At 39.3% G+C, this 23,388-nt stretch overlaps 1 protein-coding gene across 2 annotated transcripts in view; it reads left to right on the top strand.

The window, feature by feature from the left end:
- The window catches only part of OSBPL7 (oxysterol binding protein like 7), a 34,942-nt gene extending 11,759 nt beyond the window's left edge, over positions 1-23,183 (top strand). The window contains exons 6-22 of one of the 2 annotated variants that reach the window (XM_014058163.2): positions 747-873; positions 1,303-1,406; positions 1,654-1,746; positions 2,090-2,222; positions 3,379-3,527; positions 4,142-4,249; positions 5,891-6,022; positions 8,497-8,590; positions 11,185-11,498; positions 11,861-11,998; positions 14,021-14,084; positions 14,547-14,625; positions 14,737-14,881; positions 15,730-15,874; positions 18,319-18,445; positions 18,784-18,906; positions 20,605-23,183. In XM_014058163.2, coding sequence (XP_013913638.2) covers positions 747-873; positions 1,303-1,406; positions 1,654-1,746; positions 2,090-2,222; positions 3,379-3,527; positions 4,142-4,249; positions 5,891-6,022; positions 8,497-8,590; positions 11,185-11,498; positions 11,861-11,998; positions 14,021-14,084; positions 14,547-14,625; positions 14,737-14,881; positions 15,730-15,874; positions 18,319-18,445; positions 18,784-18,906; positions 20,605-20,713 — 2,184 coding nt within the window. In that variant the 3' untranslated portion in view covers positions 20,714-23,183. The remainder of the gene's footprint in view (positions 1-746; positions 874-1,302; positions 1,407-1,653; positions 1,747-2,089; positions 2,223-3,378; positions 3,528-4,141; positions 4,250-5,890; positions 6,023-8,496; positions 8,591-11,184; positions 11,499-11,860; positions 11,999-14,020; positions 14,085-14,546; positions 14,626-14,736; positions 14,882-15,729; positions 15,875-18,318; positions 18,446-18,783; positions 18,907-20,604) is intronic. The other variant, XM_014058177.2, reaches the window with a different exon arrangement.
- The last annotated feature ends 205 nt before the right edge of the window (positions 23,184-23,388 follow it).

Below are 23,388 nucleotides of genomic sequence, written 5' to 3'. Positions count from 1 at the left end.
TTGAGCATGTTCTCTGATCTGCCCCCCCCCCCCCGACTGTGAATACACTTGAACGCAGGCTTGGCTGTTTGCCACTGCTCAATTACTGAGATAACGAATCCTTTGGCTGAGAGCCCAGGCAACTCACGTTCAATAGAGTAGCTGCAGCAACCCAGATAATCCAAACAAAGCAACCCAGAGAGTCCAAATGAACAGACACGGAAAAATAAACGGATAAATTTTATTCACTACTAATTTGAACGGTTGTTTCCTGCAAATGTTCCCTCCCAACGCCTCACCTATAATCTCTCTTGGGAGGGGCCAAACAACAACCACCTATCATCTTCTGTGAAGCTGCCTGCGGAGTTGCTGCTTCCATTTCTCAGCCCGTCTCAATCTAGCATCAGGGACAAACTGCTTTTGATCCTCCCCACTGCTCCATACCTCAGGCACCTCCTGGTGGCCAACCAGCCTCTCTGGTCCCTGCTCTGAGTCTGAACCCTGCCCAGGGTCCTCCACATCTTCCATGGCAGATTCATATGGTTCCTCGCTATCCGAGTCCATCAACAGCTCCACCGGATCCTGCTGGGCCACAACAGTTCTCTATGGTATCCATTTTGTGATAACATTTTTTACAGATTTGCCAGTGTACCCAAGAATTTCACAGGCTGAAGATCCATCCTAGATTCTGAAAACTGGAGTGAATTATTCATCTCCTTTGTTTCTAGTTTCCATTCTTCCTATATTGTCTTGCTTCATTCTTGCAGGCTTGCAGCTCACGGCGCCACATACTGATGTCAGAAAGTGCCCCTGCCTTATCTTCACTAGCCAGTCCCCAAGAAAAGGTGAATTCTTGGCTCAGTGACAGCAAAGGACTGGACAGGTGCTCAGCAGGTAATGAAACTTCTTATCAATCAGAAGGTCTTTCTTAGCTGGTAGTCACAATATTTGAGCCTTGGCTATTTCCAAGCCAACTTTCACCTTCAGAGACAAGGAGATTAGAATAGAATTGATGAAGGGATTGACCAATTACCTACATTAATATCTTCTGTTATGGGTGCGCTTAAGAGACAGGAGGACAAGTTCTTCCCAATCAATTTTCCTTAGGTTTTGGTCACTGAATACTGCAAGTTCTTGTGGGAATTTAGCCAGAGAAATACGTTTTCAGTGTAGGTCATCCATTTATCCTTCCCTTAGCAATTTTCCCCCAGTGGGTGTTCTTTTCCAACGGCTAATTGTCTGGTGTTTTGATATTCTGAGAGAACAGGCAGTGCTGCCTTACTATATCCTAGTCTACTTTTTCTTTTTTCTATTTTTTTCCAGAACTCTCAGAATGTCAGGGAAAGCTTCAAGAGCTCAGCCGAATGCTACAAAATTTGGAATCTCTCCACCGCATTCCCTCTGCCCCTCTAATCTCAAACAGTCAGGTAAGGTACAAGTGTGTTAATAGCATTCCTTTTCTGCAAAGTTTTACATTAAAAAAAAAACTATTTAAGCAACATATTTGGTCAAAGGCTACAAAGGTTACTTTCACACTACTTAGGCCAGTTATGAATCACTGTGCAGTAACAATTACAAATCAGAGCATTCCTGAGTTTAGATTATGAGTAGCATTTTGATTTGGAATTGATCTTTGATGGTTGTACAGTTTGAGATTGCATCTTGATTTTACAGACCTCAACAGGAACAGAAAGACCCAGAAAAGCAAAGAGATCGACGCGGATCTGGTGCACTCAGAGCTTTGCAAAGGATGACACCATAGGCAGGGTGAGATGGTTTGGGGATGGGGTAGATAGCGTTTGGCATAAAGGTAGGAAATATAGAGTGAGAGGAGCAATCAATCAGCAATGGAGAGATTTTTTGCTATTTAAAAGATCCCAATTTCAGATCTCCAGAGAGGGCTGGATGAAGGGCCCAAAGAGTTGCTATCAATCAGTGTGATCAATAGTGGACCATTGACCACATCCCAAGGTTAGGAAGGGCCAGAGTTGATTTTGGAGATGAGGTACTTTTGGGATAGAGAAAGGAATCAGTGTAAGGAATTGGAGAGGAAAGGATTTGAATTGGGAAGGTTTTGTGGGTGCCTAAAACCAATTGGTTTTTCTTCTAGCAGGTGGGACGCCTGCATGGCTCTGTTCCCAATCTCTCAAGATATTTTGAGTCCTGTCAGCACCAGCCCATGTTCAGCGTACCTCCAGAGTACAGCCAACTCCAAAGAAGTTTCTGGATCTTAGCTCAGAAAGGTGAGCTCAGTGCAGATATTAATAGTTGTATCAAAAGCTCAGGGATGACTGTCTTATTTTGACTATGGTGTAGTGGGAGACACTGATTTTCATCTTGGACTGTGAAGAGGACCGAAGCCATTGTGTTATGGCAGGGGTGTGAAACTCAATTTCATTGAGGGCTGCTTCAGGGTTGTGTTTAACCTGGGGGGTGGGGTGATCCGCTCGATATCACTCATGTCGGAGGTGCCTGTGGTAGAATGAGCACTCTGCCAGGGAAAACGGGCTCTTGAGCTCTGTTTTTTACTGCGACAGCCTTCTGTAACCCTCTGCCAGTGAAAATGGATCTCAGGAGCCTGTTTTCACTGGCAGAGGCACCGCGGGCCAGTCCTTTGCTGTTTCCTGGGCAGCCCTGTGGGCCTTGAGTTTATGGGCTGTGATTATTTGCTTTCTTCTCTTCTTAAATTCTTCCCATCTCCTGAGATATACATTTTGTCATGGTCAGTCACAGCCATTGAGATCTAGAGAGTTCCTATTCCTTTTGTAACCTATATAAAATGTACAGATTTTGTTGATATATAACTTTGCTTTTGGAAAATAGGGGAAGCATACATAATAAGGAATCTTGCCTATCTGTTGCTCTCCAGATATATTGGATTACAACTTCCACCATTTTCCACAAATAAAGCTAGCTAGAGTGCATCAGAAAGGGAAAGCAATGTTGTGACTTTAGAGATTTCTCCCCACCTTCTAAAAGTACAGTCTCTCTTGAAGAGACTTACTTACTTATTTACTTACTCCTGAAAGTACACTGTCTCTCTTGTTTGCACACAAATATAAAATCAACTCTATCTTGTGAGATTTCATTGGACTTTGATACATCAAGAGTAGGTACTCTTGAATTCCAGAAGTTTTGTGCTATAGTTTCTACTAGTCTTGTAATTGCTTATACTGATTGGAATTAATGATGGCTGAAGCTCATAATGTCTGGAGGCACCATCTTGTCTATTTAATATTTTATATATTAATCCCACTTTGATAATTGCTGTCTATAAAATTTGAGGTTCTTCAAGAAAGTTACAGTTCTGAGGATTCTGGAATCTTTTCTTGATAAGAGAATCCTCTGCGCTAATGGAATATAATGCTGCTTGTAATTTTTTTTTTGTTGTTCCTCCAGTTCATGGTTCTCTCAGCAGTGTGCTGGCTGTGCTGACCTCTGAGCGTGACCGTCTCCAAGAATTGCAGCAGATGTTAGATCTGCAACGTGACACTCTATCTTCTGCACAGGGTGACCTTGGAGATGGCATCAACTCTACTACAGCTGGTGTAAGGGGTCATGATCCTTTGAAAGAATTGTTAAGTGTTGGTTTAAGGCTTAGCTGAGAAATTCCTACATCCCCCCCCCCACCTCCAGCCCAAATCAAGCACACGCCATTTTACATAAACTGCAAGGATCTTCCCACCATCCCACTACCATCTTATTTCCTGTATTTGAAACAAGTATTTCTTGGAAAGGTGATGATGCCATTCCAGCTTTATTTTGTAATTTTCAGTGTGGCATACATAATGCTCCTGTCTCCTGTTTTTCCCACAAGAAAACACTGTGAGAGGAGTTGGGCAGAGAGAAAGCACCTGTCCCACACTCACCATCTGGACTTCATGCTTAGAGAGGGACCAGAACTCAGTGTCTCTTTTATTCCACCTCCTGGTTATTTAGTCCACCCTCTTAACTAAGAATAGGTGAGGATAACTACCATCAAACTGGTAAAAAGCTCTACATCATGGGAAACGTATTTAATTGTCTGAGTGCTTTAAGTCAGAGCTCAGTTTCTTCACAGTTTAGGAAATGATCAGTGCCCAGTTTTAATTTACAATCTTCAACACTCACTTCCTCATTTCCCTTGTGCCAAAATAACAACTTTTTTTTTTACTCCTTCCAGGCTTCTCTTCAGAGTTTTGACAATCCTGAATGTATACGCCGCTTTCATTCGCTCTCCATCTCCTCAGATACCACTCTGGATTCTTTTGCCTCATTCAGTGCTGATGAGGTAAACCTTTCCCTAAGTGAATAGTAACTTAAATTGCTCTATGGTCAGAAATCACAGGACAGTTAATGTATCTCTAGCATAATTTGTGTATTAATACACAAATGATTCCTTAGGCTGCATGAGAAAAGTATAGTTAACAGCTAAGAGAATTATTACAAGGGCAAACAGCTTCTGTCTTGTTTTGTGGCATCTGACAATTATTGTAGCTGCCCAGAGTTGCAGCAATGAGATAAGTGGTTATATAATTTTAATTAAATTAAAAAATAAAAATAAATAGATGTTCCCTGTTGCAGTTGGAATTGGGTATTTTCTTGTCTGAAAAGTAGTGAAGAGAACCACGAAATCTTCTGCCTTAATTTTGTCAAATGCAATCATATGGAAGGAGTTTAGTTTTGTTAATGCTATGATCATCCTCTGTAAATATTGATACAAATTGGAAGTCAAGTTCCTGACTTCAGCATGAAAAGGCTGAATAAATTCTTTGTTTTGTTTATTAATCTTTTGTGTTACTCCAGTCTTAAAACTGATTCTGAATGATATATATATCCAATCTGGTTAAAAACACTTTATGTAAGAAATGTATATAATATTAGGGAAGCAGGAGCAGATGGGATTTTTTTGGTAACAGTTCTTGATATATTAGCTTGTCTTATGGCGTGGCCTAAATTATGTGACAAATCTTTCAGAAAGTGGGAAGTTTCATGAAAAGAAGCTGGTGAAAATAATTATAGAAGAGAAGAGCACATTCCCCCCCCCCCGCCCCAAAGAGACTGCTGAACAAGAAAAGGCATATGTCAAGTCTTTACAGATAAAAATTCAGCAGCGTAAAAAACTGGTGTTTTGCAGGAAGATGTTTCTTTGAAACAGTTTCTCACACCTTATTTTAAATTTTGAGAAATGCTGCAACACTTTCATTATAGTTGCCTCATCATAATCAGACAGCAGCTCTTCCCTCCCTCTCCCAAGTTTGGTTTGTTGAGCCTTGGCCACTTGACAGAGATGCTGCCATCTCTGGAATGCCAAGAAAAAGAAGAGAAAAGCCTGAGAAAGGGTTTAGGGTTTCATTCAGTCCCACTGCCTATCTTCTTCCTCTTCTTTCCTGATAGGACGGTTTCTAACGATTGAATTCCACCAAATCAAATGGCTCCTAATTGTTCTTGCGGCTTTACTTTGTTTTCCCAGAAATGGAGGATAAAATGTATCAATTTTAAAAATAAATGAAAAATGAAATTTATACCAAACATGATGCTTCAGGCCAAGTCCACCCCTGGCTCCTCAAAGGCAAAAACCATCACAATACATCACGTGACATGATTGAGTTAGACACCCGTGTCCTAGAGCGAAGAAGGATGAATTAGATAAATGTTACTCAAGATCAGCAACTATATACATGGATTTCAACTGCCATAATTCTCTAGCCAGCCAGGCTGGTTGGAGAATTGTGGAAGTTTGTGTCAACATATGGAAGTCCACACATCTTAAAATTGTAGAGGTTGACAAACACTGATTTAGACTGTTATCTCAGTTTACACTTGCCACTTATTTGAAGGTAACATTTGAACTGTCCTATTTATTATTAATATTGAAAATTTGGTAATAAAAACAAAAAAAAATGAAGATTTTTTGTATTCCCTCTTTCAGCCAGATGCTCTGTTGGTTAAAGGACAGAAGCAACAGCTCTCAAATTGCAGTGTTGTCTCTCTTTCGGATTCACATACTGAGTTCTTTGATGCCTGTGAGGTATTTCTGTCAGCCAGCTCATCTGAGAATGAGGTTAGTGACAATAGCTGTGAAAAGTTTGCATTTCAGGAAGTCTTTTTTGGGGAGACATCTTGCTAAGAATTTGCATGCTTCTCTCCCTTGATGGGAGGGGCACATCTGTTTTAGGCTGCTCTGAACAGACCTATGGAAATTCAGCATATTAATCAACTTGATGAGGTGATTCATAGTGAACAGATGATGCCCAATCTTCAAGGGAAGTCTCAGCAACAGGTGGAAAGAAGGAACCCTGCAGCTGAACAGGAATAGCTGTGTTTTCAGAGGCCATGTAAGGGAGCTGTCATCTCAAGGGAGTTGTCATCTTAAGCACACTTCTATTTCTGAAAGTTGAAAATTGAGGTGCAATTATTTGCACAATACTTGCTGAATTTGTTATAATATACCCAGCTGCAAGATCTTAGGGTCAGCTCAGGGCAATAGCATGGACAGGTTTTCGGTGAATCGTTTGCCCCCTCTACTGGCAGCTAAGAATAGCTATTAGACATACCTAAACATGCAATTACATTTAGCAATTGGACATGTACAGTTTATTGCATATGCAGTACACCTCAGCTACAGTTTACCCGGTTGTTTTATTATTTGTTAGAAATAACCAATTGGTCAAGTTAGCTTTAAGACTAAAGGGATGATTTCATGTTTCTTATAACATATCATTGTATTCTGTTTTTTAGATTAATGTGATCATCACTCCTCTCTATTTTTTTCCCATTTCTCTTTCTTCCTTTTGTCAATTAGTCAAGAGCCAAGCCACTCCCGCATTCCCCTAGCTAACCTTCCCACTCTATTCTCTAATCAGTTAGCACCACATACCGCAAACCCTACCTGTTGTTTTCAGCGCCTGCCTCTCCCAGTTCCCTTTTTTGATTGGAAAATGTCAGCTTAGCAGAATCCAGACCTTTTTGCTTTTTTAGCTTAGATCTTTCCTGCCGTTACCATCTTTTCCCACTTGGAAATAAATTTAGATTATTGGGATAAAGTTGAGACCTATTCCTAGGTCTCTGGGACATGTTTCTCCAAAAGTCAGAGAAGGGCCTTTTCTGCCGTTGCAAAGGGAACTCAACTTGACCGAATTGTCCTGTCTCTCGTGCAACTCTATGTCCAACCTTTGCTGTAGTGTTTCTCAGCCGTGGCTCAACCGTCCAATGATGTGTGGACCAACTCTCGGGATTCTCTAGCTAGCCATGCTGGCTGTGGGAATTCTAGGAATTGGTCTACACATCTAAAAATTGCTAATTATTGTCCCTGTAATATGGAACTGGGGATTCTGAATATTGTTTTTGTTGTTGTTCGTGTTATTGCTCTCTTCCTTCCCTTCAATCTCCATGTCCTCAAAACAGCCAGAACTTCCCATAAAAGAATATAAGAAGAGTAAGGTTATGTAATTTGCAAATGTTTCAGTACATGTTTAGAGCTCCAAATTTGATACCAATTATCATAATTTAAATGGAAATACTGTACATGTCCATTTTGGATTGAGCAGAGGGAGAACTGAGTCTATCATCCATTTGTCATCTAAATTTTATATTTTGGCAATTTTAAGGCCCGAATACTCCCTTACAGTTCCTTATCTTTAAACAATGACTTGCCCTTCACAGTTCTTCGGGTATAAGCTGCCCGTTTATTATTTATTTGTTTGTATGGCTTTTCCTATAGTCTCTCATAAGTTAGTCTAGATGATTTTCAAGGGTTAAAAGACATAAATATTGACAAAATAGTCTTAGTTCTGAGGATAAAAAATAATTTATGAGGTATTTCTCTTATTATCTCTTCATCCATTATTTCCTGTTTTAGCTTTGCATTTATAATTTTTAATTCTTTTTAATAATTATTATACAATTGTTAATTAATAGTTGTCTTATTTATTTACTGTTTTTTCTGTATTGTTGTAGGCTGCCCAGAGTCACTTTTTGTGGGATGGGGAGCCAAATAAATTTGATTAATAAATAAGTAAAGACCAGTCATAGAAAAAAATCAATAACAGTGCACATCTAATTGCCTGACCCAAATGCCTGGGGAAAATTAGATATATGCTCTATTTAAATTTATATCAACCAGAAGCAATCTTACTTAGCAATGACTTCAGCTTTTACATTGAGCATTGGTTATGAATAAAAGGAAATAGTTATCCTACTCTTTCATTTTTTTATATAGAGAAAAGAAAATATCCTGCTGTCTATATATCATTCTTTAGAGCTTAAAACTTGTGTTTATAAGATTCCTACTGTGATTGGAGGCTATAGGCAGAGTAGTATTTGCCTCACCTAGGCAAATATTTTCCTCATCATAAACTTATTAAAGAATGGATCCTTATGAGATCCATCCTTCGGTATCCTCTCACCTTGTGGTCCTGCCTCAGTTTCCCAACATAGCAGCCTTGTTCCTTCCTTCCTTTCTTCTTGCCCATTTTTGCTCTTCTCTGGTAGCTCCCTACTTGCTGTGGTCTGTGTAACCTCCTGTTGCTCCTCCAGGCCACGGATGATGAATCCTGTATCAGTGAAGTCACCAACAGTATCTCAGAGGAGATGGTGGATATGCCAGGAAGTTCTGACCGTTATCACAAAGGTACTTGATCCAAGGAATGGGCAGGTGTATGCCTATAGGGGGAGAAACCTCCGTAGGGAACTGGGGTTGAAAGATAGGACAAGGGGAATTATCATGCTTTCCAATAATAATGGGATTTCAGCTTTCAGAAATAACAGTCCATTAGCCATGCTGGTTGGAAATGTTTTGAGTCCTCATTCCAACATGTCAGATGAGTGTCAGATTATGGAAGGTTGAGTGAAGATGATCGTTCTGTAACCTGACTCCCTCACGAAGTGTTGAAGTTGTGATTCCAAAATAAGATCAAGTTGGTTAAAAACAAACATTGGAAGGTAAATTAGAAATGTAGATTGGAAAGGATCTTCATATATCTTCTGTGTGGTCTTCCTTCCATAACAAGTGATGTGTGATTGCCTGAATGAATCTATAGTTTTCTTGACAGCGTTTTCAGAAATAGTTGCCATTGTCTTCTTCCTAGTTCTAAGCGAGAGTGACTATCCACCCAGGTGAGCCTAGGCAGGAGTAGAATTGATAGTTTACTAGTTTTAGTATTTATCCACTATAACAGAAGTTCATAGAATCATAGGGCTGCAAGGGATCTTGGAGATCTTCTAGTCCAATCCTCCTGCCCCAGACAAGGGACTTTGTTGCATCCTGAACAAATGGCTGTCTAATTTTTCTTGAAGACCTCCAACGATGGAGCACCCACAACTCCAGGAGGCAAGCTGTTCCATTGATTAATTATTCTTACTGTCAGGAAATTTCTCCTTCATTCCACAATGGATCACATTTTAAAAGCTTCTCCTGATTGCTTCTTGTCCTGTCTTCAGGTGCTTTGGAGAATAAGTGGACCCTCTCCTTCCTGTGGCAGCCCTTCAAATTCCTGAAGACAGCTACCATGTTGCCTCTAATCCTTGTCTTTTTTAGGCTAGATATACCTAATTCCCTTAACTATACATCATATGGTTTAACGCCCTTATCATGTTTGTGGCTGTTCTCTGCATTTTTTCAAGACTCTCAGCATATCTTTTTTTGTATTGTGGCACCCAGAAGTGGTTGTAATTATGGTCCTCATGAGTGCAATATAGAATGATGCTATCACTTCTTGTGATCTTGATGCTATCCCTCTGTTGATGCAACCTGGGACTGCATTGGCTTTTTTGGCAGCTGCAGCACACTGCTGACTCATACTTAAGTAATGGTCCACTAGGACACTAAGATCTCTCAAAGTTATCAATGTTAAGACAGGGCTGCCTATTCTGTCCTATATTTTTTTGTTTTTCCTACCTAACTATAGGATCTTACTTTTCTCACCACTGAATTGCATTTTGTTAGTTAGGGCCCAATGTCCAGGTCTGTCAAGATCCTTCTGAATCTTGAGTCTGTCTTCCAAAGTGTTGGCAATTCCCCCCAGTTTGGTGTTGTCTGCAAATTTGATGAGTTCCCTTTTTATCCCATCATCTAGATCATTTATGAAGATATTGAAGAGTACTGGGCCCAAAACAAAGCTTGAGGTACTCCATTGTTAATTAGTAATGGTACTTCCATGGCAGAATACCAGGTGCTCTGATAAACAATGGAGCAAAAATGGTTTCTCTTTTGCTTCCTTTGCTTCCATGAAATATCTGTCATATCACTGTTGGGAATAAGTTCAGGATGATGACTCTTTGATTTAATTCAGGAGCTTTGGATATTTGGAATCATATAAACTGGCAGAATATGCTTTTGTGTCCAAGATTTTTGATAATTGTTTCTGGGTCAAGAAAACAGAATGTTGGCCTCTAATCTTAAAGTCAGATTTAAAACTTTAAATCTTTTAAAACTTTAGTGGTTGGGGGCATCTATTAGGTGATTTATTTGCTTTTAGAGTAGTGTGATGTGGGAAAACAACCATTAGCTTAATAAAAGAACTTTATGCTTTATGATTGTATGATAATCAAGTTATTATTGTATCAAGAATATATAGTATATTAGCAGTATGTAAATGGAATAAATATCAAAGACATATCTTAGATCAACATCATATACTATATGGAATTTGGGGAACATTTCTATCTGCCAAGGTAGGTAGACTAATTTTAAAAAATGTTTGTCATGGTGGTCATGTCAGATTTGAAATATCCATTTACCAGAAAGTGAATTGAGGATGCACTAGGATGCAAAAGAATAATCTTTTTGGGATCAACAAGCATTGCTATGAATATATGTTTTTCAAGACTTATGCTTTGCTTGCAAAATGAATATTAATTATTTTTTTTCATTATTTATTTCTTTAGGCACAATAGCCCACCTCAATGCTAACAATACAACAATCCATCTTTAAAAAACATATGTAATAAAAATCAAAGCTAAAGGAAAATTAATTAATTCAGAGATGCCATTCACATGATCAAAATGCTCACCGGAATACTTGTAAAGTTGAGGCAATTTGTACCACCACAGGAGACTGGGGTCTAGTACTGAGGAATGCTTGTTTATTTAGATATTGTTTTTTTTTTAATTTAAAGAAACTTTTTCTTTCAGTTAGGTGGGCTGTGGCCTCTAATGGGTACCCAAGGTGATAACTAGGGATCCAGCATATACCATTTACTGTTTCCCCCTTCCCCCCTCACTAGGCTCAGGCCCTATGCAATGTATTGGGAAATCTTCCGAGATGGGCTTAGGTGTGCCAGTGCCTCTTCCTTTGTATCTTCCTGGGCCGGGACCTGGGATAACCCGGAGGAACTGCCTACCAGCTTCCCACAACCATGCCAATGACATCAGCCTCTGGAACATTCTTCGTAACAACATTGGCAAAGATCTCTCCAAGGTCTCCATGCCGGTGCAGTTGAATGAGCCACTCAACATGCTGCAACGCCTTTGTGAAGAATTGGAGTACGCTGCCCTGCTGGATGCAGCCAACTGCAGTTTGGACCCCTGTGAAAGATTGGTAATGTGCTTCTCCATGTGTCAGGAGGGATGATGGACCATCTGTGGGCGACCAAGGGCTGCATCTATGTTTGTCACATAGGTGGGCAAATCTGGGCTTTGGAAGTTTTGTGTGTGTGTGTGTGAGTGTGAGTGTGTCTGTGTATGTGTAGATATTATTTCAGCAGTTGATAGAAGAATGTGTCTTAAGAATGTTCCTGCCTGTTTGGAAAATCAACCTCTGTGATGTTAGCTGCAGAAAATAAACTTCCTAGGGCCCTCCCTTACCTCCAAGTATATTCCTAGCTGATTCTGGTCCCTCCCTCTCCCCCCACCCATCACTTCTTGCAGGTATCCCTAATGTTTTCTGCTTCTTTCTAACAGCTCTGCATAGCTGCCTTTGCTGTATCTGCCTATGCCTCTACCTATTACCGTGCTGGCAGCAAGCCATTCAACCCTGTGTTGGGAGAAACATATGAGTGTGTCCGTCCCGACAAGGGGTTTCGTTTCCTAAGTGAACAGGTAATTGGGCATAAGCAGCTGTCGCAGGCAGGATCACAAGTTTTCCAGTGACTTTTATGCTGTGTGTAAAAGGTGGATCAGAGTTTTTTTCCAATGATCTGTGGGAAAGGATTACAGCCAACAGATAGAAATTTACAGGAAAGCAGATTTGGCTGAATGTTACGAAAAGATTGGTAATATGGTGCTTTTGACTCCTCCTGTGAATGTAAAATAATTCGTTGAAATTAAAGATGGTTGAAATCTCATGCATGATTATCTGAAAATTTTGCATTCTTCTCTTTGCTGAATTCTCAGGGTAAGATTGTGGCAGTCATGGATAATTTTGGGGTAGGAGGGAGAATATAATATAGATTCCAGACTTGAAAATTTCTCAGTGCATTAGAAGAAACTTCCTGCTCTTATGAAATGGAAGATCTGCTATTTTATACCATCTTTGGTCAGAGATAATTACCTATATGGTCCCAGTTTTAGATATTAGACATATCAGCCCAAACATATGGGAAATACAGTATTGTATAAAATGGACATGGAGATTTTTTTCCCCCTCATCAATCCCACTAATATAATTGGTTTCCTCCCTCTCTAGAGTAGAGTAGGATGAGGAATAGGATGACAATGGAGGAGGGGAAAATTACAGCTTTTGAAATCAAGACTAATAGGGAGAGAAATATGGTTGAGTGTGGGTGAACTTGAAGGACAATTTATTTCTAATCTCTGAGTCAGAATAGCAGGGAACTTGGCATTATCAGGAGGAATGATTTGGCAGCTGATTCATGGGAGAAAGAAAGGCCCCTCTTCCAAAGAGGAACATTTGCCTAAGACACAAATTTGCAAGTTGTGGTGTCTTACTGGGAGAAAAGTGGTAATGGAGAACATTGTGCATCTGTTGAGTTCTTCTCCTACCAGTGTCTTCGAGAACCTGAACTGAGCCAGAAGAAAAATTAACAAGCCATTAATCATTTCTACCCCGCTTGCTGCCTCAGATAACAGATGCCAGTAAATTGAAAATGGCCCATAATGAATCAGTGTCTGAACCCCCAGAATGGCACCAGTGTATCCACAGTTCCATCTTCAATCTCTTGGATTTCTGCCTTTTTCCAAATTCACATGTCTTCTTATCAATTGTCATCATGAGGAATCCTTTGATGGGGGATAATAATTTGGACCATCTTTCCTAACAGTGATCCCGAATGGTTAATCTCAGTGGTAATGGACTGCTACTTTTCTCTGATCACCTTTTTAAAAAAAAATTCTAATTATGTAGAAGGTATTTAACATACCATGCTTAATATTTTATCTTTGGTGATTTAGTTTTCAAATGGAATAATATTTTTTGAATATTTCAGGATCTCGCCTTTATGGGCTTCTGCATTTTCTAGTCATCTTTGATGAAGATATTACAGAACGAACGAATGAATGAATATGTATGCTATCTTGAGTCCTCATGTAAAAAATGGGGAATAAATGCAATAAAACAATTGTAACAAATCTTTCCATTATCTGCAAATCCTCAAGTTATCTGGGAATGATGGCAATTACATTCTATTCAAAAGACTGCTGCAGTGATAAAAAGTGCATGAAATCTACTTGTCCATTTTTTTTGCCAACTTGGAATGCAGATTAGAATCGGAGCATAAGCATGTATGCCAGTATGTCAACAAACGCACACCTCTGTCCCTTGAGACATCTGTTACTATTTCTACAATCTTTGAAAGAAAAAAAATATTAAATGGGAAGTAGGGAACAATTTGCTTTCTAACAAATTAGTCTTTCGTATCTATTCATGGGCAATATGGAAGTGGTTTTGAGAATAAGCAAGAATGTTCCTTCCAAGCAACCTATTTTGTGAAAGTGTTTGTGATGCTCTGTGAATTTTAATATTTTAGAATTATTCAATATTTTAGAATTATAAACAAAAGCCATAATTTTGAAATATCTTTATGAACAACATCAAGTTGATTCAGATAGCCACAATGATTTAGACTTTTTTGTCCTCTTTTGTCTGTCCCACCCCAATTGCAGGTGAGCCATCATCCCCCTATCTCTGCCTGTCATGCAGAGTCTGAAAATTTCATTTTCTGGCAAGGTGAGGCAAAAAGCTATTCACGGTTGGAAAACAGGGAAAATGGATGGAATTTGTTCTAATGAAAACAGTATTGACTGCTCTTTTGATCAAAACAAAGAATAGTATTATTACTTGTCAGGTTCTGTCCTAGAACTAGAGCTATACAAAGTCCAAAAGATTAATTTTATAGGAAATAACATCCACCTAGAGGTATCTCCATGATTAATTAGATATGATGGGAGTTGTAACCTAAAACATCAGAACACTGTCACATTGATGACACAGCTGTATAAAACTGATTTGTTGGAACCACAATTGATTGGGAATTTTTGGATTGTTAGTCCCAGCATGTTTGGTAAACCTCAGTTGTAGTCCCAAATGCAATAATCTAAATGCCCCAATTTAATTTGATGTAAATCTTAAAGTAATAGTTACTGTGACTTCACACTTCATTTCTTTTTCCTTGGATTTTGTTTTGTTTAGACATGAAGTGGAAAAATAAATTCTGGGGTAAATCACTTGAGATAATTCCAGTTGGTACAGTGAATGTCCATCTTCCCAGGTGAGTCACAAAGCCTATTTGTTCCATCCCTTTTGATGACCCCCCCCCACCCCCACCCCCAATACTCTCACTTCTGACACCCTTTTATAATTGTTATTCTTTCTTCAAAAGATTTGGGGATCATTATGAATGGAACAAGGTGACTTCTTGCATTCACAATATCCTGAGTGGCCAGCGTTGGATTGAACATTACGGTGAGGTGTTGATTCGAAACACAAGAGACAGCAGATACCACTGCAAGCTTACTTTCTGCAAAGTGAGTTCTAATATGGATCTGATCTTCTGCCATGTCCTGTTTTTCTTTGATCTCTACTTAACTCCTCTTTCTGGTTCTTCATCCTGTTTTTAAATTCAGGAATGTCAACTCTGAGGCTATTGAATATCAAGCTATAGTAGATTGTTGTTCCATCTGGCTGAATATTGTCTTCAGCCTCACTAGTAGTAGTTCCCTGGAACCTCAGATTGATTCATCTGAAAGTGCTGTGATTTAAACATGGACCCTCTTAGATACAAATCAGGTGCACTGCCACTGAGCTATGGCCTGTTCCCTCTGAAGTAGAATTTTAAATACCCCTTCTGCCTTGATATATCTTCCTGTGTTTTGTTGTCCTGGTTTGTGGTACCCTGTTTCCCCGAAAATAAGACCTCCCTGGATAATAAGCCCAATTGGGCTTTTGAGCGCATGCATTAAAATAAGCCGTCCTCTAAAAATAAGCCTCCCCGAAAATATTGCAACGCAGCAGCCATGAGGTGACCACACTTGTCCCTTCCTGTACCTCAAAAGTAATAAGACCTCCCTGAAAATAAGGCCAAGTGCTTACTTGTGGTACTTATTTCCTTCTCCTTTGATTTCTTGACTGATATTCTTAATCAATATAGTGATACTTTCATTCCATACTCATCTAATCTTTCATATTCTTTTTGGGAGTCATCAATCTTTATCCTTTCCCTTTTTGTATTTCATTTCTCTCCTTTTGAACCTCAGGTTTGTCTCTTTCTTTCCATCTTCATTGTATCTCCTCAGACATCTCCTTGGCTTTCCACCAGATGAACAGAAAACTGTTAGGAAGCCTACCTACCTTAACTTCTTCTTTTTTTTGGCAGGCACGCTACTGGGGCTCCGGGGTTAATGAAGTGCATGGTGCCATTCACAGCCATAATGGCAAGGTTATCCATCGACTTTTTGGGAAGTGGCATGAAGGGTTGTATCGTGGTGTGCCTCCTGTTGGAAAGTGCCTCTGGAAGTCCAGTAAGAAATAAATTCTTCTAAGGAGTGCTGACCTGTGGGAAAGTATCAGCTGCTTTTATGGGACTGTTTGCTTATTTATAGACCAGGTTTCACCTAATTTAGCAAGCTCCACATCGGTTTCACCAACAGTTTCCAGAATCCCCAGATTTCATAGGTGACAATTTGTGAGGCATGTGCAATTTCAGCCCATCTGTACAATGTAAGATCCAGGGAAGCTGATCTTAAATGTGTTAGTAGTTTTATAAACCAAATTAACAGAAGGGGGGGGGGATGACAAAATTAAATATGAATTACATTTAATGTAATCAGATGTTCAATATATATCTTTTAAGTAACCTCAAAACCTAGTATACACATGTGTGTGTTTGTATGTGCTTATCTTTTCAATTATTGGGAAGTGTGTAGCATTCCTTTGTTGGGAAATGCTAAACAGGGATGGGCATCTGTCAGATATGTTGTGATTTTCTTTCCCCTAATGTATTGCTTTGCATATGCTTTGAGTGAGACAACCTCCTCCCCCTTGTTACTAGTTCGTATTCTGTGCACTAGCTTGCGGGAGCCTGTTTGAAACATATCAGTTAGAGAACTAAAGTCCATGTAAAAATGGTATTTACTATCCTCCTTTATACATAGGTCTCCCATAAGTACAGATGTTATATCATTTGATGTTCTCATGTTATGAGTTTTTCATCCCCTCCCCCCCTTTTACACAGCATACAATATATCCTGTGTGGAGTATTTTCCTACCCCCCCCCCCCAGTGGTCAGTGTAATAAAATAAAGGTGGCATCAGCTGTATATAGCTGTCATTGAGATGTCAATGTCATCCGTGGGGGATAATTGAAAATTGGATGAACAAATCTCCAGCAAATCATTTAAATACAAATTAAACAGATTTGGAGCAAGAAAGTAGTCCTGCAAACCCTTCTATGACGAGCATGGGATTAGTCAAATTATATTCTTTTTGACATCACACTCTAAAGTAGACCCTAGATGAAGACAGATTAAATCTCTTAATCTCTCTATCAGTGGAAACAGTATTAAATTTAGGCCATGAAATTCCCTTTGGGAAAGTATCAAAGGCAGTCTTTAAATCCATAAGGACTGATATAAACCTTTGCCAGGGGATACTAATGCCTTAAATTGCTTGTTAGTTTGAGACAAAAAAAATAGTCAAGTGTTGATGTGCTCCTACTAAACTAGCTTGCTCTGGGCACAGCATATCTTCAACTTCCAGTTTTTCCAAGAAAATGGTTTTCCATTAAGATAACTAATATATCATGTGCCAGAAACTAAGAATAGATTTCACGGGTACATAATTGGAAGTAATTAATTCAAAATAATTGAAATAACTTTTTAGAAGTTGGTATGATAGTTGCTAGGGATCAACATGTTAACATAAGTCTGGTTGTTAATTTGACAGAATAAAACAGCTAAAGTGAACAATCAAGTACTATTAGTTTTCAGAAATTCTGGCATTACAGAATTAGAACCTGAGACCTCCCCAGAGTGCAGCTTTCAGATCATTGCTTTTAAACAGTGCAGTGGGAAAGCAGAGAAAAGGCATGTAGTTGTTTTTCCACTGTTTTTATTCAATTTAAATGTGCTTCCCATATATATATTCCCATATATATGAATGAGATGGGCAGTCTATTCATTTACTAAATAATAAGGATAAGTTAATACACACTGTATGTACACAAACACTGCAGAGTGATCTTCCCATCTTGTATGTCATGAAAACAACAAAAACATATTATGAGCCAAGCTCTGCCTCCTCTGTACATTTGTGCAACATCACAATGCAGGAACAAAAGAGGCGGAGCTTGTAATGCAACACTCATTTCCTTCCCCCTAGCTTGGTATTTTCCAAACTTTTCAAAAAGTGGAGCCCTGGTTAGCCATGATTGAGATAAAATGACACACTAGATAGTATAAATAAAACAACATTTAGTTTAGGATCTTCTGGGTTTCTAGCATGTTGGAGAAAGTAAAGCTTTGGTTTCTTTAAATTGGGGAGAAAAAGGGAATACTGTTGTTAGAACCAAGTCCTGCATTGAAATCTTCCATAAACAGATGATAGCAAGGAGCCTGGCACTCCTTGTAGAATTTATTGTAGAATAAATGAGAGCATTCCATTCTCTAGTTAATTGGTCTCTAGTTCCTTCAAGAGAGGAGAAATAATACACATTTATTAAGAAATGAAATAAACCAAACTTAAGCTTTTCATAATTGTTGGTGTTTGAACTACTAAATATTTATTTAAAAATCAGCAGCAAAATCTTTTTATTCCTATTGAATTCACACAACATATGAGAAACATTATCCGAATAAATACATTATGGCTAATAACAGGTTTGTTAACAGTTTGTTAACAGGTATCTCTCCCTCCCTCACCCCTCTCTCCCTCTCTCTCTCTCCCCCCTTTCCCCCTCTCCCTTCTAGATCTCATGCCTCGAGACCAAGAGAAGAGTTATGGCTTCACTCAGTTTGCGCTGGAGCTGAATGAACTAACTCCAGAGCTGAAACGCCTCCTTCCATCTACAGACACAAGGTTGAGGCCTGACCAACGGTAAAGGCCAGGAAGAAATTGATACAAATTTTCCTTTATTTTTCCATATATGTGTGTGTGTGTATGTATGTATGTATGTATGTATGTATGCGCGCGCGCACACACACACACACACACACAGTATATGCATTAATATCATCCTACCTAAAGTATTCAAAGTAATTTACCTTCTGGCAGTTACAGAATTTCCAGTATCAGTTATAAAATGGATACACAAACAAAGTAAGAATGAACATTAAAACTGCCCTTGAGTGACTTTAAAGGTGTGTGATAATCCTGGCCTCCTGTATATTGTGTGAATTAAAAGCAATGTCTCTAAATTTGGTGGCTTCCTCCAGGTATCTGGAAGAGGGAAATGTGCAGGCTGCAGAGTCTCAAAAACGACGGATTGAGCAGCTGCAACGAGATCGGCGTCGTGTGATGGATGATAACAATATTTTCCACCAGGCACGCTTTTTCAGGTGCTTCCTTTTTTGCTTTATTTTGGGTTTCTTGGCCATATGTGTAGCACCTACTTTTTGTTATTCTTCTTCCAAAAAACTAAATATGATGACAACCGGACTTAACGCTTGACGATAATAGAGCTTGTCCATCAAGACCAGAACTAGTAATGGTTGTAAAAAGAGCCGGTCATGTGACCAATCTGATTTTATAACTTTTATTGCAGTGGTTGTTAAAGGAAATCACCATGGTCATTAAGCAAATCTGCAGCCATTAAGCAAACCAGTGGCTTCCTATGTTTACATTCAGTTTTGCTGAATGTAAATATAGGGTTTTTTAGCAACACTCAGAAAGCACAATCATATCATCCTGGGATGTTGACAATGACCATAAACGCAGCCCAGTTGCCTAAAGTGCAGTTGTGTGATAGCAGACGGGGGTGGTGGTGGCAACTATTGGAACTTCGATTCTGGATGATACGTAACCTTCAGGTGGGTCCATCAGAACTTCAGATGGTCATCACGTGTCCAGTTGTAAGTTGAGGATTACATGTAGTTGCTTTAGTGCTGGAATGAGTTCAGTTCCTTATTCCATTGGCTCAAGGGCCACTTTATATGTATCACAGCAAAAATTGCATTTCAAAGAAGGTTTGGCCAAACTGATTTTCTGGAAGGATTCGAAAGGGGGTGAATGGGGAGATGGAGTGGTGTCTGTAGTTATCTGCAAGCTTAGGACATCTATTTCACTCTTTAAAGTCCCCCCCCCATTCCCTTCCCCCCTCCAAAGAGACAGGGGCAAGCCACATGTTTTTCATCTCTGAAAGGATAGTTCTGACATAATGCTTTAAAAGGTTTTGTTTGCAAACTTCCTCTGCAAACATAAGGGGTATATGATGCAAAAAAAAAAAAACTAATACATTTACAATTGCATGAAAACATGCAGATCACTTCATCAGATGCATGCAAAAACAACATTATATTTATAAGGAAGAGAAGTGTGGCTAGAATAATTGTCTAGAAATAAAGGCAACAAGCATAACAGATTGCACTAGAGATAGAATCAAATCCTATCTAAATAAAGCAAAGACAGCCTGAAATCAAGGCTTTGCATATCGATACCTTAGTATGATTTGAAGCCTGAAGGCCCCAAATATTAAATATGTAAAGCAAACCTCTGCTACCATTATTCCAAGAAATCCACAATACTGGTTTGTCTTCTGCATACTCACTATGTACTTGCACAGTCTAATACTGGAGAAAGTTCAATATCCAGAAAACTGTAATTTTCATTGTGAAAAAGAAGCAAATAAACCGATCCTTAAAACTGCAAAGATTGGTTTTAAAACATGTGATCAGTACTTAAAAAACGTAAGTTGTGGTTAAGCAGAAGTTCCTGTTGTAATCTTGTTTTTATTTTTTATTTTTACATCAGCTACATATACGGTGAGTTAAAGTTTGTTAACATTGTAGTTTTCTAGTTCTGAGGGGATGTAAAAAGTTTAGAAATACGAATGGAGACTGTGTGGCCTTTAGAAGTGGCTGGATTGTCATTCACAGCATTCTTCACTCTGGACTGGACTTGTTGTCTGGAGATGAGCAACTTATGTTTCTGCAGCAGAAACATAAGTTGGTGTTATAAAATTTCCCATTCCTGTATTAAAGATTCTCCTTTTTCCAAGCCTAATTGCTGATGGGTTTCTCCCCTTTTTTTCCTAACAGGAGGCAAGTGGATGCCAATGGCAAGGAATCTTGGGTAAGCAACAATACCTACTGGAAGCTGAGGACAGAGCCAGGATTCAGCAATATGGACAGTGCGGTCTTGTGGTAGCTGCTAGCATTTGCAAGAGCGGCGGTGCCTTCCCACCATCTCCCAAAGTGGGGGAATAGACAGCAAGGGTCTCTTGCTGGATAAGCACAAAGTGATCAAGGCATGTAACCCTGGAATACCAGCAGCTTATGAAGGAAGGGGACACTGTCTCTTAGATGTTGTGCTATTCACTTCCAAAGCAGCACTCTTAAGAAAGACAACCCATGTCCATCTGCCATGCTTGCACTGCTGCCTGCTGGTTAGGCAGACATTGGTGGACCTTTGGATTGTCACACGTGAAGTTGGCAATAGGAAGCACTTTAATCTCACTTGGAACTTGATGAGCAGAACAAGTGAAAAGGCTAGTCAATTAGATTGCTCCAAAACATGTATAAATAGGAGATTTTATATTCAAAGCTTGCCTTTTGTTCAAGTAACAGCAACACCCAACAGCAATGTACGCTGGATGATGTTATCCTGGGGTAGGAGGCATTGGAGCAATTGTTTGCACAAAGGAGTTAGGGGCATGAAGATTTGGGTCTTTGGGCTACTAGCAGTGATCTTCTGGGGTGACTGTTTTCATACATGCTTTTTAAAAAAAATGTACACCACATTTCTTTGAAATGAGTTGGATGCTGTCTCAAGCAGTGTAGCTTTGATGAAGTATGGCCCAATTACGTTAGAAGTTCAACTTCTGGAAGCAAATTGGATTTGCGACAACCATCTGAAGAGAGCTCTTCTTAAGGCATTAGTGGAAATTTGACATCAGTTGGAGTGATATTTCCTCCATCCTCAAATGCCAGATTTTAGCTGTCTATGTGGTACCTCTGTCTGGGCAAAACCAGAATCTTTCTAGGCAGAATGCTGTAAGAAAGCATCTCTTGGGCTTTCCCCGCATCCCTTACTTATCCCACTGTTTTGTGTGGTTTATCTTCCTTTCTTCCTCCTTAGCACGAAATAGGTTTCCCTTCTGCTCCGCTATGTTTCCTTAGCATTTGAAGCAATAATTAAAATGTAGGCCTGTGGAGGAGACATTTTAATACTCTCAAGTGAAAGTGTGTGGATTCCTCTAATAGCTCTGGTAGCTCAGGGCAGAGTGTGATTGTACTAGTGAAGAAGGGTGGAAAGACCTCTTATGACAGACATAGGACATTATGAAAATTGAAAGCAAGTATAGGCTGGTTGATAGAGTGGTTAGAGAGGAAACAGGTGTGTTTTGGTTTTCTCCTGTGGAAGCAAAATAAAGCAAAACATAGCTAGAGTGTAGGATGGTGTGAATTCTGGGCACCTGACCTTCTAATGGACAGATCAAAGAAGGAAGGAAAAGATCTGTGCCTGTACCCGCCTAGTTTTGAAGTCATCATATAACAGCCCAGCAGTCATACATATGAGACTGCTGGATACTTGACAGTTCTACACTTCATTGAGCACTGGATGGGACCACTATTCATTTTAGGATCTAGCTCACTTTACTCAGGCTCTCACAATTATTTCTTTAGTTTTTGCATTCTTTGTTTTATTCCCCATTCCCTATTCCAAAGCACTCCACACATGGGGAAAGCAGGTGACTGGAAATTATTACCCATGTTTATGATGCTAATATATTTGACCTGTGCCAGGCTGTGGTCCCAGGACCGTCTCCTGTGATCTTATACTTTATATAAATTTATCAGAGCTTTCTCAGCATTTAAAAAATTGTACCTCCAACGTTGCACTGCTCTCTACAACATTACTGGAAAATTGCAGGCAGGGCAGAACAGCCAAAAGTTTACATAGCTTTATGTTTCTTCTTTGGTGTTAAACTGAGTCTTTCATCACAGATCCTTAGGAAGGAAGGCTTTGTTGCTAGCACTGTGGGTTGTACAGTATCAAACACTGTGCTGATCAGTGTCTCCTGGTACAACTTGGACACCTCACTTGGCTTTATTAGCCCAGCATAACATTTATGTGTTTCTGAAAGGGGTGGCATCACTCACTGAATTCCTGGAAAATACTTTGACTTCCAAATTTGCTGTGAGATATTGTGGATTGGTGTGTTTGGGTAAAATTGTGTTGAGTCTTACACTAAGCTTATATGAAACGACCTGGAAGAATTTATTTTCATGAGATTCCCATATTACATTGGGGGCCAAGAAGTTCTTTTAGCTTGTAGGGTTCAATTTGGATCCATTTATTTTGCTATTTGATACAATGCGATGACTGCTGCATGCAGGGAAGAATGTTGTTTTCCCTGTGACCTGCACTTAAAAAATTCAATCATACACAGTTGAGTAGATGTCCTCTCTGTGAGTCTGTCCCTCTCTGTGTGCTTGAGTGTCTTTAATGTTTTGTCTTTCCCAAGTGCAGGTCAACCTGCTTTCATTTGCCTCTTCCGGCAGGTCCGGTCCTGAGTTTCTACTCCATCTTTTATGTTCAAATTAATTGGCCTATGTCCTTGTACTGTAGCTTGAACAATCAATGGCATGTCTAATTAAAAAGAGTTTGGAAAGTTCTAGTGTGGCGAAGTCATTTTTAAAATCCGAGATGCTTATTTTCTAAGTCTTTCTGATATATGTCTCTTGTGAATATCAATTTAAAGCAATAGGTACTTAGCAATCTTTCATTTTACAGGTAGAAGAACTTGACTTAAAACGATAGTTGAGCCCAGGATTATGATCATAAATTGAGGCAACATATGACTGGATTCAAAGTTATAG

The sequence above is a fragment of the Thamnophis sirtalis genome, unplaced genomic scaffold (assembly GCF_051295495.1).
Source record: "Thamnophis sirtalis isolate CommonGarterSnake01/CBP01778 unplaced genomic scaffold, rThaSir2_p1.2 scaffold_4, whole genome shotgun sequence".
Classification (NCBI taxonomy): Eukaryota; Metazoa; Chordata; class Lepidosauria; order Squamata; family Natricidae; genus Thamnophis; species Thamnophis sirtalis.
This window is presented reverse-complemented; position numbering and strand designations above follow the sequence as displayed.